General features: G+C 45.1%; 1 protein-coding gene across 1 annotated transcript in view; it reads left to right on the forward strand.

Moving 5' to 3' along the window:
- The window catches only part of LOC137532015 (NACHT, LRR and PYD domains-containing protein 3-like), a 66,216-nt gene continuing 40,785 nt past the window's right edge, over nt 1-25,431 (forward strand). The window contains exons 1-4 of the mRNA XM_068252105.1: nt 1-33; nt 689-773; nt 15,443-15,603; nt 23,925-24,102. Coding sequence (XP_068108206.1) covers nt 740-773; nt 15,443-15,603; nt 23,925-24,102 — 373 coding nt within the window. The 5' untranslated portion in view covers nt 1-33; nt 689-739. The remainder of the gene's footprint in view (nt 34-688; nt 774-15,442; nt 15,604-23,924; nt 24,103-25,431) is intronic.

Consider the following 25,431-nt stretch of genomic DNA (forward strand, 5'->3'; position numbering starts at 1 on the left):
ACTTTTGCTGGCAGGAAAGGAAGAAGCTGTACGGTAAATAATCCAGCTGTCTAAATTTCTTATTTGGAGTCCACAAAGTGCCCAGATAGTCCTCAGTGGCCTCCAGATCTCACCATAGCTGTGTAGGGAGTCTGCAATGTACAGATGTTCATATAGAATGTATGTACAGACTTCTGGGTTGAACCTTGCAAGCTTAACATGTATCATAGCTCCCAACTGTTCCTCTTTTGGAGGGACAGTCCCTCTTTGGAAGCCCTGTCCTTCTGTCCCTCTTTCCTCCTCATTTGTCCCTCTTTCAGGACTTTGTCCCTCTTTCTATGTAAATACATATATTTCTCTACTAAAAATGTGTTTGATTGACTCTAAACTTTATTCCCATCCTTTAAATTGATACTGTATATTTCTTATTTTAAAATGTTAATATCAAGGAAAATGAGCCAGGATAGAAAGGATCAGTGTGGTTTGAATTCTAAAACATATTTTTCTTATGAAATCTTTATGGTATGCATGGGGGGGCGTGGCTTAAGTGTCCCTCTTTCTCATCTCAAAAAGTTGGGAGGTATGCATTGATGCTGATCTGTTTTCTCTGTCTTTGTTTTCATTCAAAGATTTATTTAACCTTTATTGCATTACTTCACATTGCTTTATTTCGTCATATGTTGATGGTGATGATGTCACTGCGTTTTAGGTAAAGGCGGTGAAGTGAAGGGATTACCTGTCCTTCGTAACAGCCTGAGCAATGGAGTTTCGCCAGGAGAGGGTCGTCAGCTCTGGTAAATGAGAATGAAATTGCTGTTTGTGTATTGCTGGTATATGACCTATCCTATATAATAAAACCCTATGTGCCCCTGCGTCATCATCCTGTCCATGTGTCTGTGGTCTTGCGCTACTGCGCATGTGTACCACGCGGGGACAGGAGGAGGACGGGGCCAGGGAGGCGGGCGGGCGCGTGCTCGCACGGTGGACAGGTGCGCGCACATGCGCACTGACATGCGGCGGTGGTGGCAGCGGGACAGAGACCTAGAGCTCGTTTTTAAATGGGCTTAGGTCACTAGAAGCTTTATAAAGTAGAAAAAAACAGAGAAGTCTATTGTGTGTGGTGTGCTTGTGTATGTGTGTGTGTGTGTGTGTGTAGTGTGTGTGTGTGTGTGTGTGTGTGTGTAGTGTGTGTGTGGTGTGTGTGTAATGTGTGTGTGTGTGTGTGTGTGTGTGTGTGTGTGTGTAGTGTGTGTGTGGTGTGTGTGTATTGTGTGTGTGTGTGTGTGTGTGTGTGTGTGTGTGTGTGTGTGTGTGTCTGTGTCTGTGTATGGTATGTGTGTGTGTGTGTGTGTGTGTGTATGTGTGTGTGTGTATAGTGTGTGTGTGTCTGTGTGTGTGTCTGTGTGTGTGTGTGTATGGTATGTGTATGTATGTGTGGTGTGTGTGTGTGTGTGTGGTGTGTGTGTGTGTGTGTGTCTGTGTGTATAGTGTGTGTGTGTGTGTGTGTGTGTCTGTGTGTGTGTGTCTGTGTGTGTCTGTGTGTATGGTATGTGTATGTGTGTGTGTGTGTGTGTGTGTGTGTATGTATGTGTGTGTGTGTGTGTGTAGTGCAGTGTGTGTCTGTGTGTGTATGTCTGTCTGTGTGTGTGTGTGTATGGTATGTGTATGTATGTGTGTGTGTGCGTGTGTGCGTGTGTGTGTGTGTCTGTGTGTGTGTGTGTGTGTATGGTATGTGTGTGTGTGTGTATAGTGTGTCTGTGTGTGTCTGTGTGTGTGTGTGTGTGTGTAGTGTGTGTGTGTGTGTGTGTGTGTGTGTGTGTGTGTGTGTGTGTGTGTGTGTGTGTGTGTGTAGTGTGTGTCTGTGTGTGTATGTCTGTGTGTGTGTGTGTGTGTATGGTATGTGTATGTATGTGTGTGTGTGCGTGTGTGCGTGTGTGTGTGTCTGTGTGTGTGTGCGTGTATGGTATGTGTGTGTGTGTGTGTGTATATAGTGTGTCTGTGTGTGTCTGTGTGTGTGTGTGTGTGTGTGTGTAGTGTGTGTGTGTGTGTGTGTGTGTGTGTATGTGTGAGCGTGTGTGTGTGTGTGTGTGTGTGTGTGTGTGTGTGTGTGTTTGTACTTGGTCATTTGTTTGTGCACGTGTGTGTTTGTAACATAAAAAAAAAGAAAAACACAGAAGCTGATGATGTATAAATCACATTTACAGCATCTCATTATGATCTTCTGGTCATTTTCTGCAGCACAGACCTCCAGAGCTGCAGGCTGTGATTGGACAGCTTTGTCTATAGCCGCCCCCCCCCCCCCCCCACCTTGCAGTTCGAACAGCATGATGTTTCTGTGTGTAAAGCTAAGTACAAATGCCGGATGATATTCAGTAAAGGTGGCCATAAAAGACCTTCTCATTCTCAGATGAAATTAGTACGTTCATGGGTTTGTGACTAATTGTACCATCTTGGGACTGTGGCTTTAATCTGTACAATCCTGGAGGTGTGGCTTTAATCTGTACCATCCTGGGGGTGTGCCTTTAATCTGTACAATCCTGGGGGTGCGGCTTTAATCTGTACCATCCTGGGGGTGTGTCTTTAATCTGTACAATCCTGGGGGTGCGGCTTTAAGCTGTACCATCCTGGGGGTGTGTCTTTAATCTGTACCATCCTGGGGGGTGTGTCTTTAATCTGTACCATCCTGGGTTGTGACTTTAACTAGTTGACCATTGAGGGTTTTTTCCCCTTTAGGACCAGAGCAATTTTCACCTTCAACGCTCCTCCCTTTCATTCGCCTATAACTTTATCACTACTTATCACACCAAAATGATTTATATCTTGTTTTTTGTCGCCACCAACTAGGCTTTCTTTGGGTGGTACATTATGCTACAAATTATTTTAATCTAAATTAATTTGAATGAGAATAATAAGGGAGAAAATGGAAAAAATTATTTCTCCATTTTCGGCTATTATAGTTTTAAAATAAAACATTCTGCCATGGATAAAACCCCTCGCATTTTATTTGCCTATTCGTCCAAATTATCTCAATGTTTAAAATATTTCCCTAGTACAATGAACGACAATATTTTATTTGGAAATAATTGTCCATTTTTTCAGTTTTGCGTCTATCACTAATTACAAGCTGATCATTTTTAAAATAACAGTAATATACCCTACTAGGGACCGTAGCTAGGTCCGTCACCACCTATCAGCGCGCATGTGCCCGCCCCGTGCGCACACACCTGCCCGGTCCCCTGTCTGTCCTGCTCCTGTCTGAGCATGCACATGTGTGTGTCTATGCGCAGTACCAAAAAGCATGGACACACACACACACGGACATGGGATGCAGAGACACAGGGGTTTTATTAGATAGGATTGACATACATATTTAAACCATTTCAGTCCCTAAGGTATTTATGTATTTTTTTTTATTGACTTTTTTTTTAATGTAAACGTTTTATTTGGGTAACCATGGGAGGTAAAAAGGGGTTAATGTTAAATGTATGTGTATGTCTGGTTTTTTTTTAAATAAATGTATGTAGGTGTAATTTTACTATATGGCCACAAGATGTCCTCACTCATTCGCTTCCTGAGCGTACTATTAGTTATTTAGTTAGCAGTTATTTCCTGCTTCCAGCGGAATGAGTAGTGGTGATATTTTTGACTTGCATGCAAACTGTTTATGGCTTGGTTTCAAACCAATCAAATTAACTAACTGCTGATTTTGACTGGTCCAATTCCATGCTGCATACGATTTGCCTGTAGGTTTGACCTGAGGTTGGCCTTGGGTACACTTTAAAGTGGATCCGAGATGAACTTTTACACATTGCATAATTGTGTTCCTTACATATAGTTTATAGGGCATTCCTCAAGCCAAATACTTATTTCCTTTTGTTTTAATACTCTGATTCCCTATAAACTAAACAAGCCTCGCCCACAGCTTCTCCAAAACGACAAGGCCCTCAGACCCATGTAGCAAGGGCTTGTGGGAGGTCAGTCTGGGCAGGAGGAGGAGGCTACTAGCCAGTGATTTCAGAGGGGAGGAGGGAGGAGGAGGGAGTGAGCTGAGGGCTGGAGATGCAGTTGCAGATTACCTGTGTAATGATTACAAACAGAACATGGCCGCTCTTATTGTATCACAGGAATAATTTGTCATATTCTATTGAAGCTGTTTGCAGCTAGATTTGCTGTGTAAACTATCTCAACTGTAGATAAGATATATAGACAATTTACTTGTTATAGTTAGTTTTTCATCTTCGATCTGCTTGAGGCTGGTTTCACAGTGGGACGTTACAGGCGCACGTTAGAGCAGCCTGTAACGCACCCCACCGCACAGCAATGAAAAATCAATGGGCTGTTCACAGTGCCCACGTTGCGTTACAGTGTAACACTGCGCCACCAGACAACGTACTGCATGCAGTACTTTCTAAGCGGCAGAGGGAGGAGCGGGGAGCGGCCAGGCACATGGCTAATTAATATAATGAATAGGAGCGCTGGGTATATAGTGATATATCATTTATTCATAAAAAGTGGAAATTTTATAAAATACCAATATTGCACATAAATTTGTCACTTACAACTTCATCCACCATACAACCATACACACCGAAGTATACTGGTTCCTCTAAATCACTATTGTAGCTGAGAAAGCTGTGTGCACACAAAAAATGAAAAAATATGGAAAAAATAAATTACATATTCTGGCTGTTTGTATCAATAACCATAAAATTACTAGTTAGATTGCTTCTTGTTTTCCTAAGGCTTTACCAATACTGGTAAAGCCTTAGGAAAACAAGAAGCAATCTAACTAGTAATTTTATGGTTATTAGTGATTTAGAGGAACCAGTATACTTCGGTGTGTATGGTTGTATGGTGGATGAAGTTGTAAGTGACAAATTTATGTGCAATATTGGTATTTTATAAAATTTCCACTTTTTATGAATAAATGATATATCACTATATACCCAGCGCTCCTATTCATTATATATAAGCGTTCAGGTTCAGGTGGGGATTTAGGAGACACCCCAACAGATAAGGAAGCAGCGGGTGGAAGTACAATCCTATTGTGATAGGGTTTATGTGTAGTGTGTCACCAGAACCCCATATATTTTTTAAGATATATATATTTTTCAATTGCAGCGCTCCTTGTTGTGTTTATTACATGGCTAATTAATATTCACTGCGCTCAGTGACGTGCAGTGTTTACTTCCTGGAGCGGCCGCTCTGTGCGGCGATTGGCCGGCGGAACCACGTGATGCCGCATGCGCACAAGAGTGCGCATCCCGGCATCACTGACGCCAGAGTGAGCTGCACAACGCGGCTCACTCCGACGTCCAAAGCAGGGAGCACCAGGCGTTGTGTTATGTGCCCTATAACGTCCCCTAAACGCAACGTCCTGGTGTGTAAGTAGCCTGAAAGAAACACTGAAGTCTCCTAAAATTCAGCTTTTTATTGCAAAAACCTCTTTAACATTATTGCCCTAACTAAAACGCCGCATCCCCGCAGCTGAACTGTAACTAAATCCCCCCAAATTCCCCTTGCAAAATCCACGACTTTCTTACTTGTGGATTTTGCTGCCCCGGGAGGCAGAGCTTCAATCCGCGCGTATCTCAGCCTCTCCCCCGCCCCTCTCAGTGAAGGAAGACTGAGAGGAGCAGGCGGAGGTGGAGATACGCGCTGATAGACGCGTGGAGAGGCAGAGCTGCAGCTGAAAGCTCTGCCTCTCACGGAAGCGCTCCCCGCAGTGTGCTCCGGAGAGTTTGGGGGCATTTAGTTAGAGTTCAGCCGCGGGGATGCAGCGTTTTAGTTAGGGCAATAATGTTACAGAGGTTTTTGCATTTTGCATTCAGCATTTCTTCATTGCTCTTAAAGATTCCTTACAGCTTCAAACCTACTACCAGGAAAAAAACATTTGGTACTAGAGTTGGGCCGAACCTCCGATTTTAGGTTCGCGAACCCTGTTCGCGAACTTCCGCAAAAGGTTCGGTTCGCGAAAAAGTTCGCGAACCGCAATAGACTTCAATGGGGAGGCGAACTTTCAAAGTTTTAAAAAATTCTATCAGCTGGAAAAATGATAGAAAACATGTTTCAAAAGCTCTAATACCTGGAGCCACACCTAATTGAGTGAAATACACATCACTGCTGGAGGACCCACCCACCCTCCCTCCCTCCCTCCTCCTCCTCCAAGCAAGGTCCTTTATACCATTTGCCTACCTACACTAATTAGTTATGGGACAGCTGCTACACACTCTGCTAGGGAGATTTTAATCTCCCTCCACGCTCTGCCCATTCCCTCCTCCCTCCTACCGGAGGGAGGAGGGTCTCTTCTGCCAGGGAATTATACTATTTTAAAAACCAGTATACATCATACCATAGCTGGGAATACATACATGAGTATACATCATACCATATCTGGGGATACATACATGAGTATATATCATACCAAAGCTGGGAATCGAACCCAGATCTCACTGTGTGGTGGGCACGTCACCCTAAGCACTGTACCACTACAGAAGTAAGTGAAGCTAGCCTAAAATTTAACATTTATGCTCAATGCAATAGAACCATTAGGTTGCTTAAAGGAGAACTGTAGTGAGAGGTATATGGAGGCTGCCATATTGATTTCCTTTTAAGCTATACCAGTTGCCTGGCAGCCCTGCTGATCTATTTGGCTGCAGTAGTGTGAATCACACCAGAAACAAGCATGCAGCTAATCTTGTCAGATCTTACAAAAATGTCAAACACCAGATCATACCATAGCTGGGAATCGAACCCAGATTTCACTGTGTGGCGGGCACATCACCCTAAGCACTGTACCACTACAGAAGTAAGTGAAGCTAGCCTAAAATTTAACATTTATGCTCAATGCAATAGAACCATTAGGTTGCTTAAAGGAGAACTGTAGTGAGAGGTATATGGAGGCTGCCATATTGATTTCCTTTTAAGCTATACCAGTTGCCTGGCAGCCCTGCTGATCTATTTGGCTGCAGTAGTGTGAATGACACCAGAAACAAGCATGCAGCTAATCTTGTCAGATCTTACAAAAATGTCAAACACCAGATCATACCATAGCTGGGAATCGAACCCAGATCTCACTGTGTGGCGGGCACATCACCCTAAGCACTGTACCACTACAGAAGTAAGTAAAGCTAGCCTAAAATTTAACATTTATGCTCAATGCAATAGAACCATTAGGTTGCTTAAAGGAGAACTGTAGTGAGAGGTATATGGAGGCTGCCATATTGATTTCCTTTTAAGCTATACCAGTTGCCTGGCAGCCCTGCTGATCTATTTGGCTGCAGTAATAATAATCCAAACATTTGTATAGCACTTTTCTCCTGTCGGACTCAAAGCACTCAAGAGCTGCAGCCACAGGGACGCGCTCAAGAGGCCACGCTGCAGTGTTAGGGAGTCTTACCTTGAACTCCTTACTGAATAGGTACTTGACCTAGCCAGCATTCAAACCCTGGTCTCCCATGTCAAAGGCAGAGCCCTTAACCAGTACACTATCCAGCCACTGTAGTGTGCACCACACCAGAAACAAGCATGCAGCTAATCTTGTCAGATCTTACAAAAATGTCAAACACCAGATAGATCAGCAGGGCTGCCAGGCAACTGGTATAGCTTAAAAGGAAATCAATATGGCAGCCTCCATATACCTCTTACTACAGTTCTCCTTTAAGCAACCTAATGGTTCTATTGCGTTGAGCATAAATGGTACATTTTAGGCTAGCTTCACTTACTACTGTAGTGGTACAGTGCTTAGGGTGACGTGCCCACCACACAGTGAGATCTGGGTTCGATTCCTGGCTATGGTATGATGTATACTGGTTTTTAAAATAGTATAATTCCCTGGCAGAAGAGACCCTCCTCCCTCTGGTAGGAGGGAGGAGGGAATAGGTAGAAGGGTAGAAGGTGGGAGGAGGGAGGTGGGAGGCCAATTAAAATCTCCCTAGCAGAGTGTGTAGCAGCTGTCCCATAACTAATTAGTGTAGGCAGACAACTGAGTCACATGGTATAAAGGGACCTAGCTTGAAGGGAGGGTGAGCGGGTTCTCTAGCACTGAAAGCAGTGTGTTTGACAATAACATGTCTGCTGACAGTGAAATGGAGGCTAAAAATTTTGCTCAATACAGCATTATAGGGCGAATCGAACTTCCGCAAAAGTTCGCCTGATGCAGGCGAACGCGAACCCCCAAAGTTCGCCTGGAACCGTTCGCCGGCGAACCGTTCGGCCCATCTCTATTTGGTACACAGCACACAACTGTACACAGTTAATCACAGCACTTTGCTCTGTTCTGGAAAGCCCCTTCAGCTTATGATGAAGAGGATATAACATTGGGCTTGATTCACCAAGCTGTGCTGCTTTAGCACAGAGAGGAGAGGAGTTGCTCTGGTAACATAAAGTGAACCTCCGGACTAAAAATCTACTGAAGAACTGAAAAGGCTTGGTGTTTCTTTAAGGGCCTGTTTCCACTACACGCAGATTGGATGCAGAAAGGATGCAGAAAAACTCAATTTTTCTGATGCAGATTTTCCCATAGGCATTCATTGGAGTCAGTTTTTCTGCATTCATTCTGCATCCAATCTGCGTGTAGTGGAAATAGGCCCTAACGGTTTCACAGCATCTGAACTTTGTTTTTCTTACCAAAGCATCATTTTTAGCTGCATTTTTAGCTAAGCTCCACCCATCAAAAAAAACTGCCCGGGCTTTTTTTCCCTGATGCTGTGCAAAGCGTGATGGGATTTCCTATGTTGTTATTCACGTTGCCTAGCAACTGGGAGGGGTGATCAGCACACAGGACAGTTGGAACTGTGTCTCATGCTCCCTGTCACCGCCTTTCAACCAAAAAGATGGCTACCCCCATGAAATCAAACATTTGCCTGTTCTTTTAAAACAGGGTGGGTAAGAGATAATATTACCTATCTATTTTAATTAACATAACTAATGTAACTTAATGACAGTATGTTTGTTTAGGCTGGAGTTCCTCTTTAAAGAGGAACTCCAGAGAAAATCTATAGTATGTATGTGTGTATGTATGTATGTGCCACGATCACTCAAAAACGCCTTGACCGATTTAAACTAAACTTGGTATACAGATCCCTTACTACCTGGGATGATATGTTCTGGGGTCTTGCGTCCCCCATGCTTACCTGGGCAGAGCTACAAACAGCAAATCAGATTTAACCCATTCATGTCAATAGAAAAAATGTAAAAGGCTGACATTCTCACAGTAATCAAGCCAGAGTCCCCATACTTGGCACAGTTGGTCACTTGGTGACTGAGGTTACACATACAAGAAAAGTGGGTGGAGCATAAAACAGCCAATCAAATTTCAGCCATTCATTTTTAACGGGAAAATGTAAACTGCAGCCATTCTAAGATTGTTAATGTCAGGGTCCTCAAACGTGACACAGTTGGTCACGGGGTTAATGAGATTAAGATTTGGGAAAGTGGGTGGAGCCTACAACAGCCAATCAAAATGCCCCTATTGATTTTCAAGGGGAATATTTAAACTGCTGCATTTTTACACTGTTTATGGCAGAGGCTTCAAACTTGCTACAGTGAGTCATTGGGTGACTGGGGTCCAAATTCACTAAAGGAGCAGAGCCACAAACAGCCAATCAGATTTCCTTGCTGGATGAACTGCTTCCATTCACACATTTTTTATTCCAGGAACGTGAAAGCTCACAAACTTGGTCATTGAGTGACTGTGTGTTCAGTTTACAAAAAGTATTCTTACACTGTTAATAGCAGATGCCTCAAACCTGGTACAGCTGGTCACTGTGTGACTGGGGTTCAAATTCAGAAAGGGGCGGAGCCACAAACAGCCAATTAGATTTGTTTAATTTCATTGGGAATATACAAATTATTGATACCAAGGACCCTAAAGCTCATAAACTTGGTAATTGATGACTGCATGTCAAGGTTAGAAAGAGTGAGCGGTGCCAACAACAACTACATTTTTTACATGGGAAAATATAAACTGCAACCATTCTTACACCGTAAATGGCAGGGTTCATAAACTTGACACAGTTGGCCACGGGGTGACTGGGATTATTATTGATAAATGTGGCTATTGATTTTCAAGGGGAATATTTACATTGCTGCCATTCTTACACTCTAATGACAGAGGCCTCAAATTTGGTACAGTCAATCACTGGGAGACTGGGATTTGAATTCTGAAAAGGGGCAGGCCACAAACAGCTACTTAGATTTGTTCAATTGCAATGGGAAAATGCAACTTATTGATGCCAAGGACCCCAAAGCTCATAAACTTGTTCATTGAGTGACTATATGTCAAAGTTAGAAACAGTGGGCGGAGCCAAAAACAACTTTTTACATTTGAAAATATTAACTGCAGCCATTCTTGCACTGTTAATGGCAGGGTTCTCAAATTTGACACTGGGTGATTGGGATTAATATTCAGAAATGTGGGTGGAGCCTACAACAGCCAATCAAAATTCACCTATTGATTTTCAAGAGGAATATTGAAACTGCTGCCATTCTTACACTGTTAGTTGCAGAGCCCTCAAACCTGCCTCAGTCAGTCATTAAGTGACTGGGGTTCAAATTCACAAAAGGGGCGGAGCCACAAACAGCTAACCAGAATTCTTTGCTGGATAAACTGCTTCCATTCACACAATTTTGATGCCAGGAATCCGAAAGCTCACAAACTTGGTCATTAAGTGACTGTGTGTCAAGGTTACTGAAAGTGGGTGGAGTAAAAAACAGATTTCCCTGGGAAAATGTAAGATGCAGCCTTTCTTCATTGTTAATGGTAGGGTTCTCAAACTTTGTTCAGCTGGTTACTGGGTGACTGGGATTAATATTCAGAAAAGTAGGTGGAGCCTAAAAAAGCCAATCAAAATTTGCCTGTTGATTTTTAAGGGGAATATTAAAATTGTTTCCATTCTTGCAATGTTAATGGCACAAGCCTCAAACCTGGTAAAGTTGGTCATTGGGTGACTGGGATTAAAATTCTGAAAAGGGGGTGGAGCCACAAACAGCAGATCAGGTTTGTTTCATTTCACTGGAAAAATACAAATTATTGATGCCAAGGACCCCAAAGCTCACAAAGTTTGTCATTGAGTGTTTGTGTGTTAGGGGTAGAAAAAGTGGGCAGAGCCAACAGCAGCCAAATACATACCCGGACAACGCCGGGTCATCAGCTAGTAATGTAATAAAAAAAAGTACTTAATTTGTACAATAATTATGTATAAGTGATTTAGTCAGTGTTTGCCCATTGTAAAATCTTTCCTCTCTCTGATTTACATTCTGACATTTATCACATGGTGACATTTTTACTGCTGGCAGGTGATGTCACTGGAAGGAGATGCTGCTTGCTTTTTGGCAGTTGGACCCAGCTGTTATTTCCCACAATGCAGCACGGTTCACAGACAGGAAACTGCCAGGACCATGGTACTCAGAATTTCTTGTGGGAGGGGTTTCACCACAATATCAGCCAAACAGAGCCCCCTGATGATCCGGTTGCGAAAAGGAAATGTTTTCTCATTGGAAAGGGGGTATCCGCTACTGATTGGGATGAAGTTCAATTCTTGGTCACGGTTTCTCTTTAAGTGCGCTTCTTGTAACTAACGGCCACTCCACTGAACCTGCCCTGAGCTGTTCCAATTGCTTTAATGGAAGTGATCCTGGCACTTTGATTGGCCCGATAGGCCGAAATCAGTGGTTTTGGCACACAGAGCTCACCTCCGGGTTCTGAAACCAGACGCCCCATAGCAGCAATGTAATGCTGCGTGGGCCACGTAAGGGCTCTGGCGGTTGCTGGACCCTGAATTACATCTTCCTCCAAGTTGCGACGACTCGGAGGGGGAATAGTATTTATTGCTGCCAGGGAGTTTAGCGGCAGCAGGGAGAGCTGTCATTGTTCTCTCCGGGTGCCCAACTCACCGGCGAGGCGTACATACGTGCGCTAATAGGCTGCCTGTCACTCGGCTGGGATCATGTCCTATAAAGCCACTGGACCCACTGGGGCTCAGGGAGGGTTCAGTGGAGCGGCTGTTAGTTACAAGCAGCATGCGTAAGTTACCAGTGCGCGCTACGCTGCACTACCGCAGCATATCGTGTGCTGAGCTCACGCTCCTCTCATTACACTTGATGAATCAAGCTAATTATCTTTTGTTTACATTCTTCAGTTGTTACATTGTGTGTAACAACTGAAAACAAGCTTAAAGCAGGCCATACACTGGCTCGATTCCCAGCCGTTTCGACAGCAGATTCGATCCTGGGATCGAATCTGCTGCCAATCGTTCGCGGTAAACGCAGCCTCCCGAAATCGGATCGGTCCGTCGATCGCGCCGTGCGGGAAATTACCCTCGATCGCCCGCGGGTAAAGTGCGCGTCGCTAGCGGCGGCCGATCCGATCAAGTATACATTACCTGAGGCTGGCTCCCGGGCGTCTTCTCCGTGCTGCACGGCTCTGTTCCGGCTCTATCCATACCGGCGCTTTCTGTGTCACTGCAGTGACCAGGAAGTTCAAATAGAGGGCGCTCTATTTGAACTTCCTGGTCACGGAGTAACACAGGAAGCGCCGTAATGGAGCCGGAACAGAGCCGTGCAATGCGGAGAAGATGCCCGGGAGCCAGCGTCAGGTAATGTATACGGGGGGGGGGACAGGCGGCAGGAGCAGCTCAGCAGATGGTGAATCGGTTTCAGGCTGAAATCGATTCACAATCTGTTTGCAGTAAAGGCAGCCATACGATCCCTCTCTGATCAGATTCGATCAGATAGGGATCTGTCAGCTGGTCGATTTAATGGCACATCGACCAGTGTATGGCCACCTTAAAGCATACACATAGTTCAGAAGAGCTCACTAGAATATTTTAATATATGTAACGGTTGGGTGTTATAACTCAGATTGTCTGATTATTTGGTGATCTGCAGAATCACCAATAATGCAGATGCTATACCCGATTATGTGTGATCTGCAGAATCGCCAATAATACCAGTATAGCAACACAAAGAGCTGAGTGTGTAGTGCTTGGTGCAACCGTAACTTTAATAGTTTTGCGAGACCTTACCAGAGGAGCTGGTAAGGTACTATCAGTACACTGAATAGACTAGACCAAACCTCCCCAGTGGAGCTGGGAAAGGTACCAACAGAGAGTACCGAAATAGTATTGCAGGTCTCTGCCAGGGGAGCTGGCAAGAGACGAGTAGCAATCAGACAGATAATAACACAGACCTTTTTCAGAGGGCCTGGAAGGTCTAATAGGAGAACTACAGAAATAGACTGACTAGTCCTTACCAGAGGAGCTGGCAAGGAACTAGTTAAACAGGTAGCAAGAGAAGCTACGTCAGACCTTTCCAGTGGAGCTGGAAAGGTAATACGAGTGACTTGGATAGTTTTGGCTTAACCTTCCAGAGGAGCTGGGAAGGTACTATCAGTCACTAAGCAACACCTCACCAGTGGAGCTGGTGGGAATCATGAATAGATAACGAGTGCTCATCAGTGGAGCTGATGAGCTTCAGAAACCAATAAGGCTAGGCCTCTCCAGAGGTGCTGGGGGGCACTAGCTGCGAGAGCACTGATAAGTACGGCCAGACCCTCCAAGGGGATGGCAACGTACTAACAGGTACGGTAGCTGTATAGTTCGGCTAGACTTTCCAGAGGGGCTGGCAAGGTACTATCAGCTACAGAAACCGTATAATTGGTCAGACCTTACCAGAGGGGCTGGTAAGGTACTAACAGTCACAGCGCCCGCGCGACACAGCGACCTTATGAGTAAAAGACAGTCCCGTCCTCGGCGTCCTAGACAGCGGAGGAACGGGCAGGGGCATGGCGGCAGCTGCGGCGGCGGTGCAGTCCGCCGCAGCTGCGCTCGTTACAATATACAATAAAAAGCAGCTTGAATAATATGCAGCTTTCAGAGCAGATAAACAGTACTTTGGGAACTTGTCATTTGTAAACGGAGAATATTACTTTGAAAGTTGTGTGTCACAACAGACAGTTGTGTGGTCACATCATAGCCTGAATGAAGCTATGTGGGTCTATGCTGCTGGAAGTGGTCAAAGGTAGTCATGATAAATGACATTAATGCCGGCTGCACACTGTGGGATGGCTTTTTATTGCGGTGCCATGCCAGGGTCGCATCACACCGCAATTTCCAGAACCAGCCTTTGGGGATTGCGGCATTAAAGCCGGAGGATTAGCCATACTATGCCAGGGAAAAAAAACACATATAAAAGTAGATAAATACTTGATCTACTTACATAACTCATGTATTGTACTATACACGGTTTGAGTTCAGTGAATTTTATATAGTAAATGATGAGAATTCTGTTCCTGGTGGGGGCCAAGTCTTTTGCCCACAGTTTAGGCTAAATCCTGATGTCATTTCTGCCCTTGACTTTTTTTTCTTTTGTCCTCCAATTGCTGAGTCACTTCAGGCTTGCTTGTAAACACAAGTGAGCAGAGGTGTTTCAGATAAGAAGCTGGCAAGGAAATATAGGAAAGAGGAGGAATATATTGTAGATAAAAAGAAGCCCCAGCATGCAACTGTTTGACTCTGACTACTAAAGGGCCAGTGCTCCATAAGTATGTGACAACTCCAAACCATAACAGCAGAAAAAGTTTTGCAAGTTTTGAATGCAGGATTAGCATCTTTATCACTTAATACACTCAGACCAGTTGCTGTTGAAATTTGATTTTTATGGTGACACTCCCACTTTAATACACGGTAATCCCTGGCTGGCAGTAGGCCAAGGAGGAAGTGAGGCTCTTTAATGATCACTTCCTGGGGCCGAAAAGACAAATTGTGCGGAAGGGTATTGACAAAATACACTTCTGCGCATGCACAAAATGAATACGTGCAGTGAACGGTTTTACATTTGTTCGGCGCCATAGACTTACATGATTTCCTGTTCGACACACATTGCCGCACGTCGCGCAAGATGCCCGTCAACGCAGTGATGCACCCACGGTGGCCGAGCCTCAAAACGTACACTTCCGCTGCAGGGCTTCCCATCGCACAGGTATGAAAGGCCCTATAGACTTTCTTTGGCGTAGCGTTGACCTGCGATAAAACAGGCCAAGGCACTGGGCCAGTGAGAAAGGGGCCTAAGGGGCCTTCCAGTGTGAAACAACTGCCTGCCAGGCTGTCTGGTGTACCCCCCAGGCACAGGGAAGTACTCGGCACTCACAAAGGAGGGGGCCATCACCCCAAGGCACATGTGTGTGCAGCTGCAGCTATGACGTAACACGAGGCGGTTTCTTGCTGCTAGGTAACAACAGCACTTGTCAAACGCTGACACATGCGGTCTTTCCAAACAATGTGGTACGGTTGCAGTAAAATGCAGCCAGAAGGCGCCCAATGGCCAACAGTTTGGAGGCTGAACTGCCCGATAAGCCTGCATGAAAGACACCCAAGAGAGGAAAATATTTAGGTAATGTTCTCATAGATAATTTGAAGCATGATGTTCACTCCACACATAATTACGTTTTTCTATCTTTCTTTAGAGGATATCAGAGCGTTCCAGGAACTGCTGTCCGCCTACGACGACGCATCGCTGAGGTTCATCTACGAGTATTTCAGAGGCGATCTGTCTTATGTTCTGGAGACTTTGGACACTCCGGCTCTTCTGAGCGAGTTAAGATCCAGGAACGTCATTTATGCAGATGTGAGATCACAAGATTCCAAAATTAAAGCTTATCTATCCTTTCTTATACAACTCTCCAACCCACTCCCCAACTAATGCTTAAAGGGATTCTTAAGCCTACATTAAAAAATCATTTTTACTTACTTGGGGCTTCTACCAGCCCCCTGCAGCTGTCCTGTGCCCTCGCAGTCACTCGCAGATCCTCCGCTCACCGGCCACCAGCTAGTTTCGTTTTCAGCTGACAGGCTCACTGCACCTGCGAAGGCCTGGCCACACGTCTCCTTCTTCGCGTTCCCGTCTGCAATAGTGCTATTGCTGATGGGAAGGTGAAGAAGATTACGCATCACCAGGCCTGTTGGGCCTGTCAGCGAATTGAACCTAGCTGGCGATGGAGAACAGAAAGATCCACAAGGGACTGTGAGGGCACAGGACGGCTGCAGGGGGCTGGTAGAAGCCACAGGTGAGTAAAACTGTTTCTTTTTTATTAGGCTTAAGTGTCCCTTTAAGAAGGTCCACATTTCACCCAAACCTTCCACCACGTGACCCAAACCTCCCACCATTATGTCATGAGATCATCCTGCTGGGGCCTCCAGATGGGAGTCTGTCTGCACCAGAAAAGGGAGCCACCATGTTTTCAAGGTGCCCTGGTCCTGGTAATGGGAGTGTTTCCAGGTCATTTTAAGTAGAGGTTAGGATCCCTGCCCAGGGGTTTACCTCACCATAGTGGAAGGGTCCTGTACTGGATATTTTGCATGCAAACTATTATGGAAGCTAACAACCTCCATAATTTAAATAAATGCAGCATGTGTTTGTATGCAAGGCGTGCATTTAGAGGTGGTGCACACCTGAGCGCTTAATCATTTAGATGCTGCATGTCCATTTTTTGGATTTACAGCCCCCCTCTCCCCCCTCTTTGTTTCTGCTATATACAATGTAACTATAAGGCTAACTGCTCCCAGCCTGTATTCCAGTTTGCACGTGAATTTTCAGTTCAATCAGAAGTTAGTCATTAATGCATATGAATTGCATCAGTTTTGAATGCAGTGTATGTAGTTACCCTAGTAAAGGTGCTACATTTATAAGCTGTTAGTCATTCGGATGCCACCTGTTATAGGATGTGCTGGCTTCTTCCCTATCTGTCTACAAAATGTAAGTTACACATTTAAGCCCAGCTGGTCCCAGGTTCATACATATGTTTCCTGGTCATTTTAACTAGAGGCTAGGGTACTTTTCCAGGGGGATAATCTCACTGTCGTTGGAAGTGTCCAGTATTTGATATTTTGCATGCAAACTATTATGGAAGCTAACATCCTGCATAGTTTAAAGTGTAACTGTTGGGCATAAAAAAAAAAAAAAAAATTCTTTATTTTTATCTGATAAACAAGTAATAAGGGTGCTAACTAGGAAATCCAAAAGTTAAAATCACTATTACTTTTCTAGTTGAAAAATGATCATTCCCTTGTTTACCTGACTCTTATTTGGTACACACAATATTTGGTACACACAAAGGAAGTTGCAGGGCATCTTGGGTTGTCCTTTTTTGCTTCTTGACTTCCCCTCAGACTTAACTAATGCAGCCTGATTGGCTGAAGCCTCTTTCCCTCCTGTTTACCCCTCCCACACCTCTGTTACTCTCCGATTGGCCAATATTTCTCATGCTGAGTTAATGCACTTTCTATAGTAAAGAGCAGGCAATGCTTATATAGTAAGGCAGAGGAGAGTAAGGGAGAAAATTACATCAGGATTGGCTTCAAAATAGCCACAGTTAAAATGAGAATACATCTGTTGTGTAAGTAGAGCAAGTATTTACATGTATCTACTTATATCTGTGTTTTTGTTTTGTTTTTTACTGAGATAGTATGGCTGACAGCTCCTCTTTAAATAAATGCAGCATCTGTTTGTATGCAAGGTGTGCATTTAGGCTAGTAGAGTTGAAGCACACCTGAGCGGTTAATCATTCAGATGGGGCATGTCCGTTTTTGGGATGCACAGCCCAGCCCCCCCCCCCCCCCCCCCCCCACATATTACACAGTGCTACACAATAGATAAATGGGTTAACATACATGGTAGGACACACAAGGAGCACACAACAAAACAAGATCATGCAAATGTTTTTGGCAACAGTAGTTCAATGTCTTTGCAGGGGTGTTACAAAGGGAGATTGCATAGTCAAGCTGGAAACACTGGGGGGAGGGCCCTGCCTGAAGCTTACAATCTAAAGAGTTGGGGTAGAGAGACAATAGGTGCATCTGTTGAGAGGGTGCCCAGCAGAGCGTATTATGGTCCTGATCGGGGGGAAGTAGGCGAGCATGAAAATGTGAGTCTTGAGGGCTCATTTGAAGGTATTAACCACTTCGGGACCACAGTCTTTTCGCCCCTTAAGGACCAGAGCCTTTTTCTCCATTCAGACCACTGCAGCTTTCACGGTTTATTGCTCGGTCATACAACCTACCACCTAAATGAATTTTACCTCCTTTTCTTGTCACTAATACAGCTTTCTTTTGATGCTATTTGATTGCTGCTGCGAGTTTTACTTTTTATTATATTCATCAAAAAAGACATGAATTTTGTCAAAAAAATGACTTTTTTAACTTTCTGTGCTGACATTTTTCAAATAAAGTAAAATTTCCTATACATTTGAGCGCGAAAGTTATTCTGCTACATGTCTTTGATAAAAAAAAAAACATTCAGTGTATATTTATTGGATTGGGTAAAAGTTATAGCGTTTACAAACTATGGTGCCAAAAGTGAATTTTCCCATTTTCAAGCATCTCTGACTTTTCTGCGCACCTGTCATGTTTCATGAGGGGCTAAAATTCCAGGATAGTACAAATACCCCCCAAATGACCCCATTTTGGAAAGAAGACATCCCAAAGTATTCAGTGAGAGGCATGGTGAGTTCATAGAAGATTTTATTTTTTGTCACAAGTTAGCGGAAAATGACAGTTTGTGACAAAAAAAAAAAAAAAAAAAAGTTTCCATTTCTTCTAACTTGCGACAAAAAAAAATGAAATCTGCCACGGACTCACTATGCTCCTCTCTGAATACCTTGAAGTGTCTACTTTCCAGAATGGGGTCATTTGTGGGGTGTGTTTACTGTCCTGGCATTTGGGGGGTGCCTAATTGTAAGCACCCCTGTAAAGCCTAAAGATGCTCATTGGACTTTGGGCCCCTTAGCGCAGTTAGGCCGCAAAAAAGTGCCACACATGTGGTATTGCCGTACTCAGGAAAAGTAGTATAATGTGTTTTGGGGTGTATTTTTACACATACACATGCTGGGTGGGAGAAATATCTCCGTAAATGACAATTTTTTTATTTTTTTTACACACAATTGTCTATTTATAGAGATATTTCTCCCACTCAGCATGGGTATGTGGAAAAATACACCCCAAAACACATTATACTACTTCTCCTGAGTACGGCGATACCACATGTGTGGCACTTTTTTGCACCCTAACTGCGCTAAGGGGCCCAAAGTCCAATGAGTACCTTTAGGATTTCACAGGTCATTTTGAGAAATTTCGTTTCAAGACTACTCCTCACGGTTTAGGGCCCCTAAAATGCCAGGACAGTATAGGAACCCCACAAATTACCCCATTTTAGAAAGAAGACACCCCAAGGTATTCCGTTAGATGTATGGTGAGTTCATAGAAGATTTTTTTTTTTTGTCACAAGTTAGCGGAAATTGATTGTAATTGTTTTTTTTCACAAAGTGTCATTTTCCGCTAACTTGTGACAAAAAATAAAATCTTCTATGAACTCGCCATTCTCCTAACGGAATACCTTGGGGTGTCTTCTTTCTAAAATGGAGTCATTTGTGGGGTTCCTATACTGCCCTGGCATTTTAGGGGCCCTAAACCGTGAGGAGTAGTCTTGAAACCAAATGTGGCAAAATGACCTGTGAAATCCTAAAGGTACTCATTGGACTTTGGGCCCCTTAGCGCACTTAGGGTGCAAAAAAGTGCCACACATGTGGTACCGCCGTACTCAGGAGAAGTAGTATAATGTGTTTTGGGGTGTATTTTTACACATACCCATGCTGGGTGGGAGAAATATCTCTGTAAATGACAATTATTTGATTTTTTTTACACACAATTGTCCATTTACAGAGAGATTTCTCCCACCCAGCATGGGTATGTATAAAAATACACCCCAAAACACATTATACTACTTCTTCTGAGTACGGCGATACCACATGTGTGACACTTTTTTGCAACCTAGGTGCGCTAAGGGGCCTAACGTCCTATTCACAGGTCATTTTGAGGCATTTGGATTCTAGACTACTCCTCACGGTTTAGGGCCCCTAAAATGCCAGGGCAGTATAGGAACCCCACAAGTGACCCCATTTTAGAAAGAAGACACCCCAAGGTATTCTGTTAGGAGTATGGTGAGTTCATAGAAGATTTTTTTTTTGTCACAAGTTAGCGGAAAATGACACTTTGTGAAAAAAAAAACAATACATATCAATTTCCGCTAACTTGTGACAAAAAATAAAATATTCTATGAACTCATCATACACCTAACAGAATACCTTGGGGTGTCTTCTTTCTAAAATGGGGTCACTTGTGGGGTTCCTATACTGCCCTGGCATTTTACGGGCCCAAAACTGTGAGTAGTCTGGAAACCAAATTTCTCAAAATGACTGTTCAGGGGTATAAGCATCTGCAAATTTTGATGACAGGTGGTCTATGAGGGGGCAAATTTTGTGGAATCGGTCATAAGCAGGGTGGCCTCTTAGATGACAGGATGTATTGGGCCTGATCTGATGGATAGGAGTGCTAGGGGGGTGACAGGAGGTGATTGATGGGTGTCTCAGGGGGCGGTTAGAGGGGAAAATAGATGCAATCAATGCACTGGGGAGGTGATCGGAAGGGGGTCTGAGGGGGATCTGAGGGTTTGGCCGAGTGATCAGGAGCCCACACGGGGCAAATTAGGGCCTGATCTGATGGGTAGGTGTGCTAGGGGGTGACAGGAGGTGATTGATGGGTGTCTCAAGGTGTGATTAGAGGGGGGAAATAGATGCAAGCAATGCACTGGCGAGGTGATCAGGGCTGGGGTCTGAGGGCGTTCTGAGGTGTGGGCGGGTGATTGGGTGCCCGCAAGGGGCAGATTAGGGTCTAATCTGATGGGTAACAGTGACAGGTGGTGATAGGGGGTGATTGATGGGTAATTAGTGGGTGTTTAGAGGAGAGAATAGATGTAAACAATGGATTTGGGAGGTGATCTGATGTCGGATCTGCGGGCGATCTATTGGTGTGGGTGGGTGATCAGATTGCCCGCAAGGGGCAGGTTAGGGGCTGATTGATGGGTGGCAGTGACAGGGGGTGATTGATGGGTGGCAGTGACAGGGGGTGATTGATGGGTGATTGACAGGTAATCAGTGGGTTATTACAGGGGAGAACAGATGTAAATATTGCACGGGCGAATTGATAAGGGGGGGGTCTGAGGGCAATCTGAGCGTGTGGGCAGGTGATTGGGTGCCCGCAAGGGGCAGATTAGGGTCTAATCTGATGGGTAACAGTGACAGGTGGTGATAGGGGGTGATTGATGGGTAATTAGTGGGTGTTTAGAGGAGAGAATAGATGTAAACAATGGATTTGGGAGGTGATCTGATGTCGGATCTGCGGGCGATCTATTGGTGTGGGTGGGTGATCAGATTGCCCGCAAGGGGCAGGTTAGGGGCTGATTGATGGGTGGCAGTGACAGGGGGTGATTGACGGGTGATTGACAGGTGATTGACAGGTGATTGACAGGTGATTGACAGGTGATCAGGGGGGATAGATGCATACAGTACACGGGGGGGGGGGTCTGGGGGGGGTCTGGGGAGAATCTGAGGGGTGGGGGGGTGATCAGGAGGGAGTAGGGGGCAGATTAGGGACTTAAAAAAAAAATAGCGTTGACAGATAGTGACAGGGAGTGATTGATGGGTGATTAGGAGGGTGACTGGGTGCAAACAGTGGTCTGGGGGGTGGGCAGGGGGGGGTCTGAGGGGTGCTGTGGGCGATCAGGGGGCAGGGGGGGGGGGAAATCAGTGTGCTTGGGTGCAGACTAGGGTGGCTGCAGCCTGCCCTGGTGGTCCCTCGGACACTGGGACCACCAGGGCAGGAGGCAGCCAGTATAATAGGCTTTGTATACATTACAAAGCCTATTATACACTGTTGCAGCGGCGATCCGGATGCCAGTAACCCGCCGGCGCTTCCGAACGGCCGGCGGGTTACGGCGAACGGGGGGCGGAGCCAGTCCCCGGCGGCTGATCGCGTCACGAATGACGCGATCGCCGCATAGCCACTCCCGCAGCCGCCCCCGCCGATGGGCGTATTGCGGTCGTTTGGGCCCAGACTTTGCCGCCGCCCATCGGCTGGGGGCGGTCGTTATGTGGTTAAAGGTTGGGGCGAGTCTGATGGCTGGTGGAAGCAAGTCCCAGAGAGTGGTGGCAGCCCTAGTGAAGTCCTGCAATCATGCATGATAGTGAGATATGCGCGTTGTGACTAGGCGCCGGTCATTGGAGGAATCGGAGGGGACGGGCTGGTATTTGCCTGTGGACAAGATCAGAGATGTAGGTCGAGCAAGTCCTGTGCACCGATTTGTAGGACAAGCATAGAATTTTGAAAATGATCTTGAAGCGGATGAGGAGCCTGTGGAGTGCTCTACAGAGTGGATCTATAGGGGTGCTGCGATGATCAAAGTTGATCAGTCTGGCTGCCACATTCATTACCAGCTGAAGGGGGGCAATACAGTTTGAGGGGAAGCCTGATAAAAGGGAATTGCAATAGTCCCGGGGGGAGATGACAAGGGCATGGATGAGGAGTTTGGTGGTGTCAGGCTCAGGGGACAAGTAGGAGCGGAGGTGGAAGTTGCAGGATTGGGTAATACTTTGTATGTGGGATGCAAAGGAGAGAGCCAAGTCCAGGGTAACACCTAGGCAGTGGGCTTGGCGGGTAGGGTGGTTGGTAGTGTTGTCGATCGTGATATGCATATTTGGAAAGGGTGCAGCTGAGTGGGGTGATACACAACTTGTATTCAAAACAGATGCAGCAAAGGAGTCCATTAGCTTCCAAAACAGTTTGCTCTCAGATTGTTAGTTACTAGACTCTTCCACAGCGATGACGTAAATAAATTGAATGCAAACTGATACACATGGATGCAGCTAGCCATAAGTAGACTTACCCATATGTACTTGAATACAAGTCGACCTCGTGTATAAGTCGACTCCAATATTCAACCCTCTAAAGCTGGAATTTTTTATTGACTCAAATATAAGTCTACCAAGAACTGCATACAGTATTGCAGCCATTAACCCCTCCTGCCCATTAAGTGCAGCAATGCCTCCTCCAGGCCCCCTAGTTCAGCAATTATTCACTCCCCTTCCTGCAGCCCAGTATTTCTCCCCTGCCCCTTTCCTTGTTAATTGTTGAGGCTAGACCAGGACTTTCAGACCTGTGTTGTCTTGGCATTTTCTTTATCAAAAAAGTGTCACTTAGCACTGGGGAAAGTGCAAATGGAAATGTCACTGATAGTACCCACATTACTCAGTGTTACCTGTGACTCATGTATAAGTCGACCCCTATACTTTTATGAAGTGAATCAGACCTACATTTCTAGACTTATACTCAAGTATATACAGGATTTTTTTGTAAAACAGCAGATATTGGCAGCGCTTCCTAATACAGGCTGTAAAACTGTTTTGGAAGCTAACATCCTCCTTTGCTGCATATGTTTTGAATGCAAGTTGGGCTCTGCACAATTATACAGCTGGTGAACTTGGGTGCAGTATTTGGAAGCGCTGCCAATATCCCCTCTTTTTGTTCATGTAGAGACCATGCACGGCTAATTATGGTATATTGCTCTGAGGGGGGCACTCTGCCTAATTTTGGTATTTGGGGAACTTGCTGTCTAATTTTGTTCTCTTGTGGTCATGCTATTTATGTGATTGGGTGGACATGCTGCCGCTTTATTATTTGTGGAACGTGTCATCTAATTATGTTATCTGGGTGACATTGCATAGAACTGTGTTATTTTCTGGGACATACCACCTAACTATGGTGTTGGGGGACTTATACATTTATTTTATTATTTGGGTGGCATGCTTGCTTAAATATGTTATTTTGGGGGACATGCTGCCTAAGATTTCTAGAAGTGGTGGCTACGGAAAACACACCTCTTATGGTATGGATATGTGTATGGTGGTTTAAGGCCTAAATCTTTTTTTCCTTGGGTGATAGGGGAGAGGCCACGTCCAGACTTTTAAGGGGGATTTCACTCAATTCTAGTTCTGTACTAAACAGTATGATTAAAAATAATTTGACACAATTTGTATTACACCACAAACATTTGTGTTTCAGAACTTACTGGACATAAAAAAAAGCTGGGGTGCAGAATTATTTGTCAGCCTTTTGTTGCAAGAAATTTTGGATGTGGGAAGAGAAGCTGTGATTGGCCTCCTCGTCTGCCTCTTTGTTCTGCAAGTCGACCATCCTCATCCAAATTTATTGGCCATTCTGGGAGAAATCGGCCAGACGGGTATGTGTTATCAAAACTGTAATAAAATATTGATTTAGGCACCTTAAAGGGGAACTTCAGCCTAAACAAACATACTGTCATTAAGTTACATTAGTTATGTTAATTAAAATAGATAGGTAATATAATCTCTTACCCACCCTGTTTTCAAAGAACAGGCAAATGTTTTTGATTTCATGGGGGCAGCCATCTTTTTGGTTGAAAGGAGGTGACAGGGAGCAGGAGACACAGACAACTGATCACCCTGATCACCCCTCCCAGCTAGGCTTCAAATCTCAAATAAAAAAAAAAGCACCAAAACAGCAGAACGAGAACAAAATCAGAAATCCCATCATGCTTTGCACAGCATCAGGGGAAAAGTGCCCGGGCAGTTTTCTTCTGTGCAGCTAAAATGAGGCTTGGGTACGAAAAACAAAGTTCTGATTATGTGAAACTGTTAAAGAAACACTGAGCCTTTTCAGTGCTGCTTGCTGCTGAGTAGATTTTTAGTCTGGAGGTTCACTTTAAAGAGAACCCAAGGTGGGTTGTGGGGGGGGGGTGGGATGGGGCAGATGGGACACAGAGGCATGTTCTCTGCCTCAGGACATGCCTCTGTGTCCCCCCAAGGCCACTCTCTGCCCCACCCCCACCACAGCCGCAATATAGCCCCCCGAGACAGTCGCTATCTTTGGAGGTAAACAAAGGGGAGAGGGATTCCCTGTTTAAAACGCCCGCCAGGGGCGTTCCTGCAGGGTTTCCAGAGCTGCCATTGTGCAGCTCTCTCTCCCTGGCCACGCCCCCTGCCGCTACCCCGCCTCCCTGCATGCTGTGAATGAGAGACAGTCTCTCCTTCCAGCGTTGTGACCCAGAGGTCACGAAAGTGAAAGTGAGCCAATGTGGCCCATGGCAGCTGCGTTTTTTTTTTCCGGCTACCCGATCCGCTCAGCCCCTCGGATCAGAGCCTACGTTTTTGTTTTTTTTATAAGACCACCTCGGGCTCTCTTTAAACACATAGCAGAATTTCATGTGATTTGCATTTCTGCAAATTCGCGACATCTAATCTAATCTATCATTGTTCGTACGCCTTGCGTCATGGCACGCGTCCTTTCTTACGCATTAACTGGAAGTAAAGCAATGTTACCTGGATATGCGCTCCACGTTGAGGAAATGAGTGCTCTCGTGTTTGGCGTGCGCTTCAAGCGGCGAGACGACCTGGCGAGCACCATTGTCTGGGAGTTACCTGCCAAACAGGTGAGATACTATTTAAGGGGTGACAGGGGAGGAGGGCGGTTGGTCCTGATGATGCGCCACAGCTTTAGAGGCGCGAAACGGCTGTAGACTATTCACTGCCTG

This window comes from Hyperolius riggenbachi, chromosome 9 (genome assembly GCF_040937935.1).
Source record: "Hyperolius riggenbachi isolate aHypRig1 chromosome 9, aHypRig1.pri, whole genome shotgun sequence".
NCBI lineage: Eukaryota > Metazoa > Chordata > Amphibia > Anura > Hyperoliidae > Hyperolius > Hyperolius riggenbachi.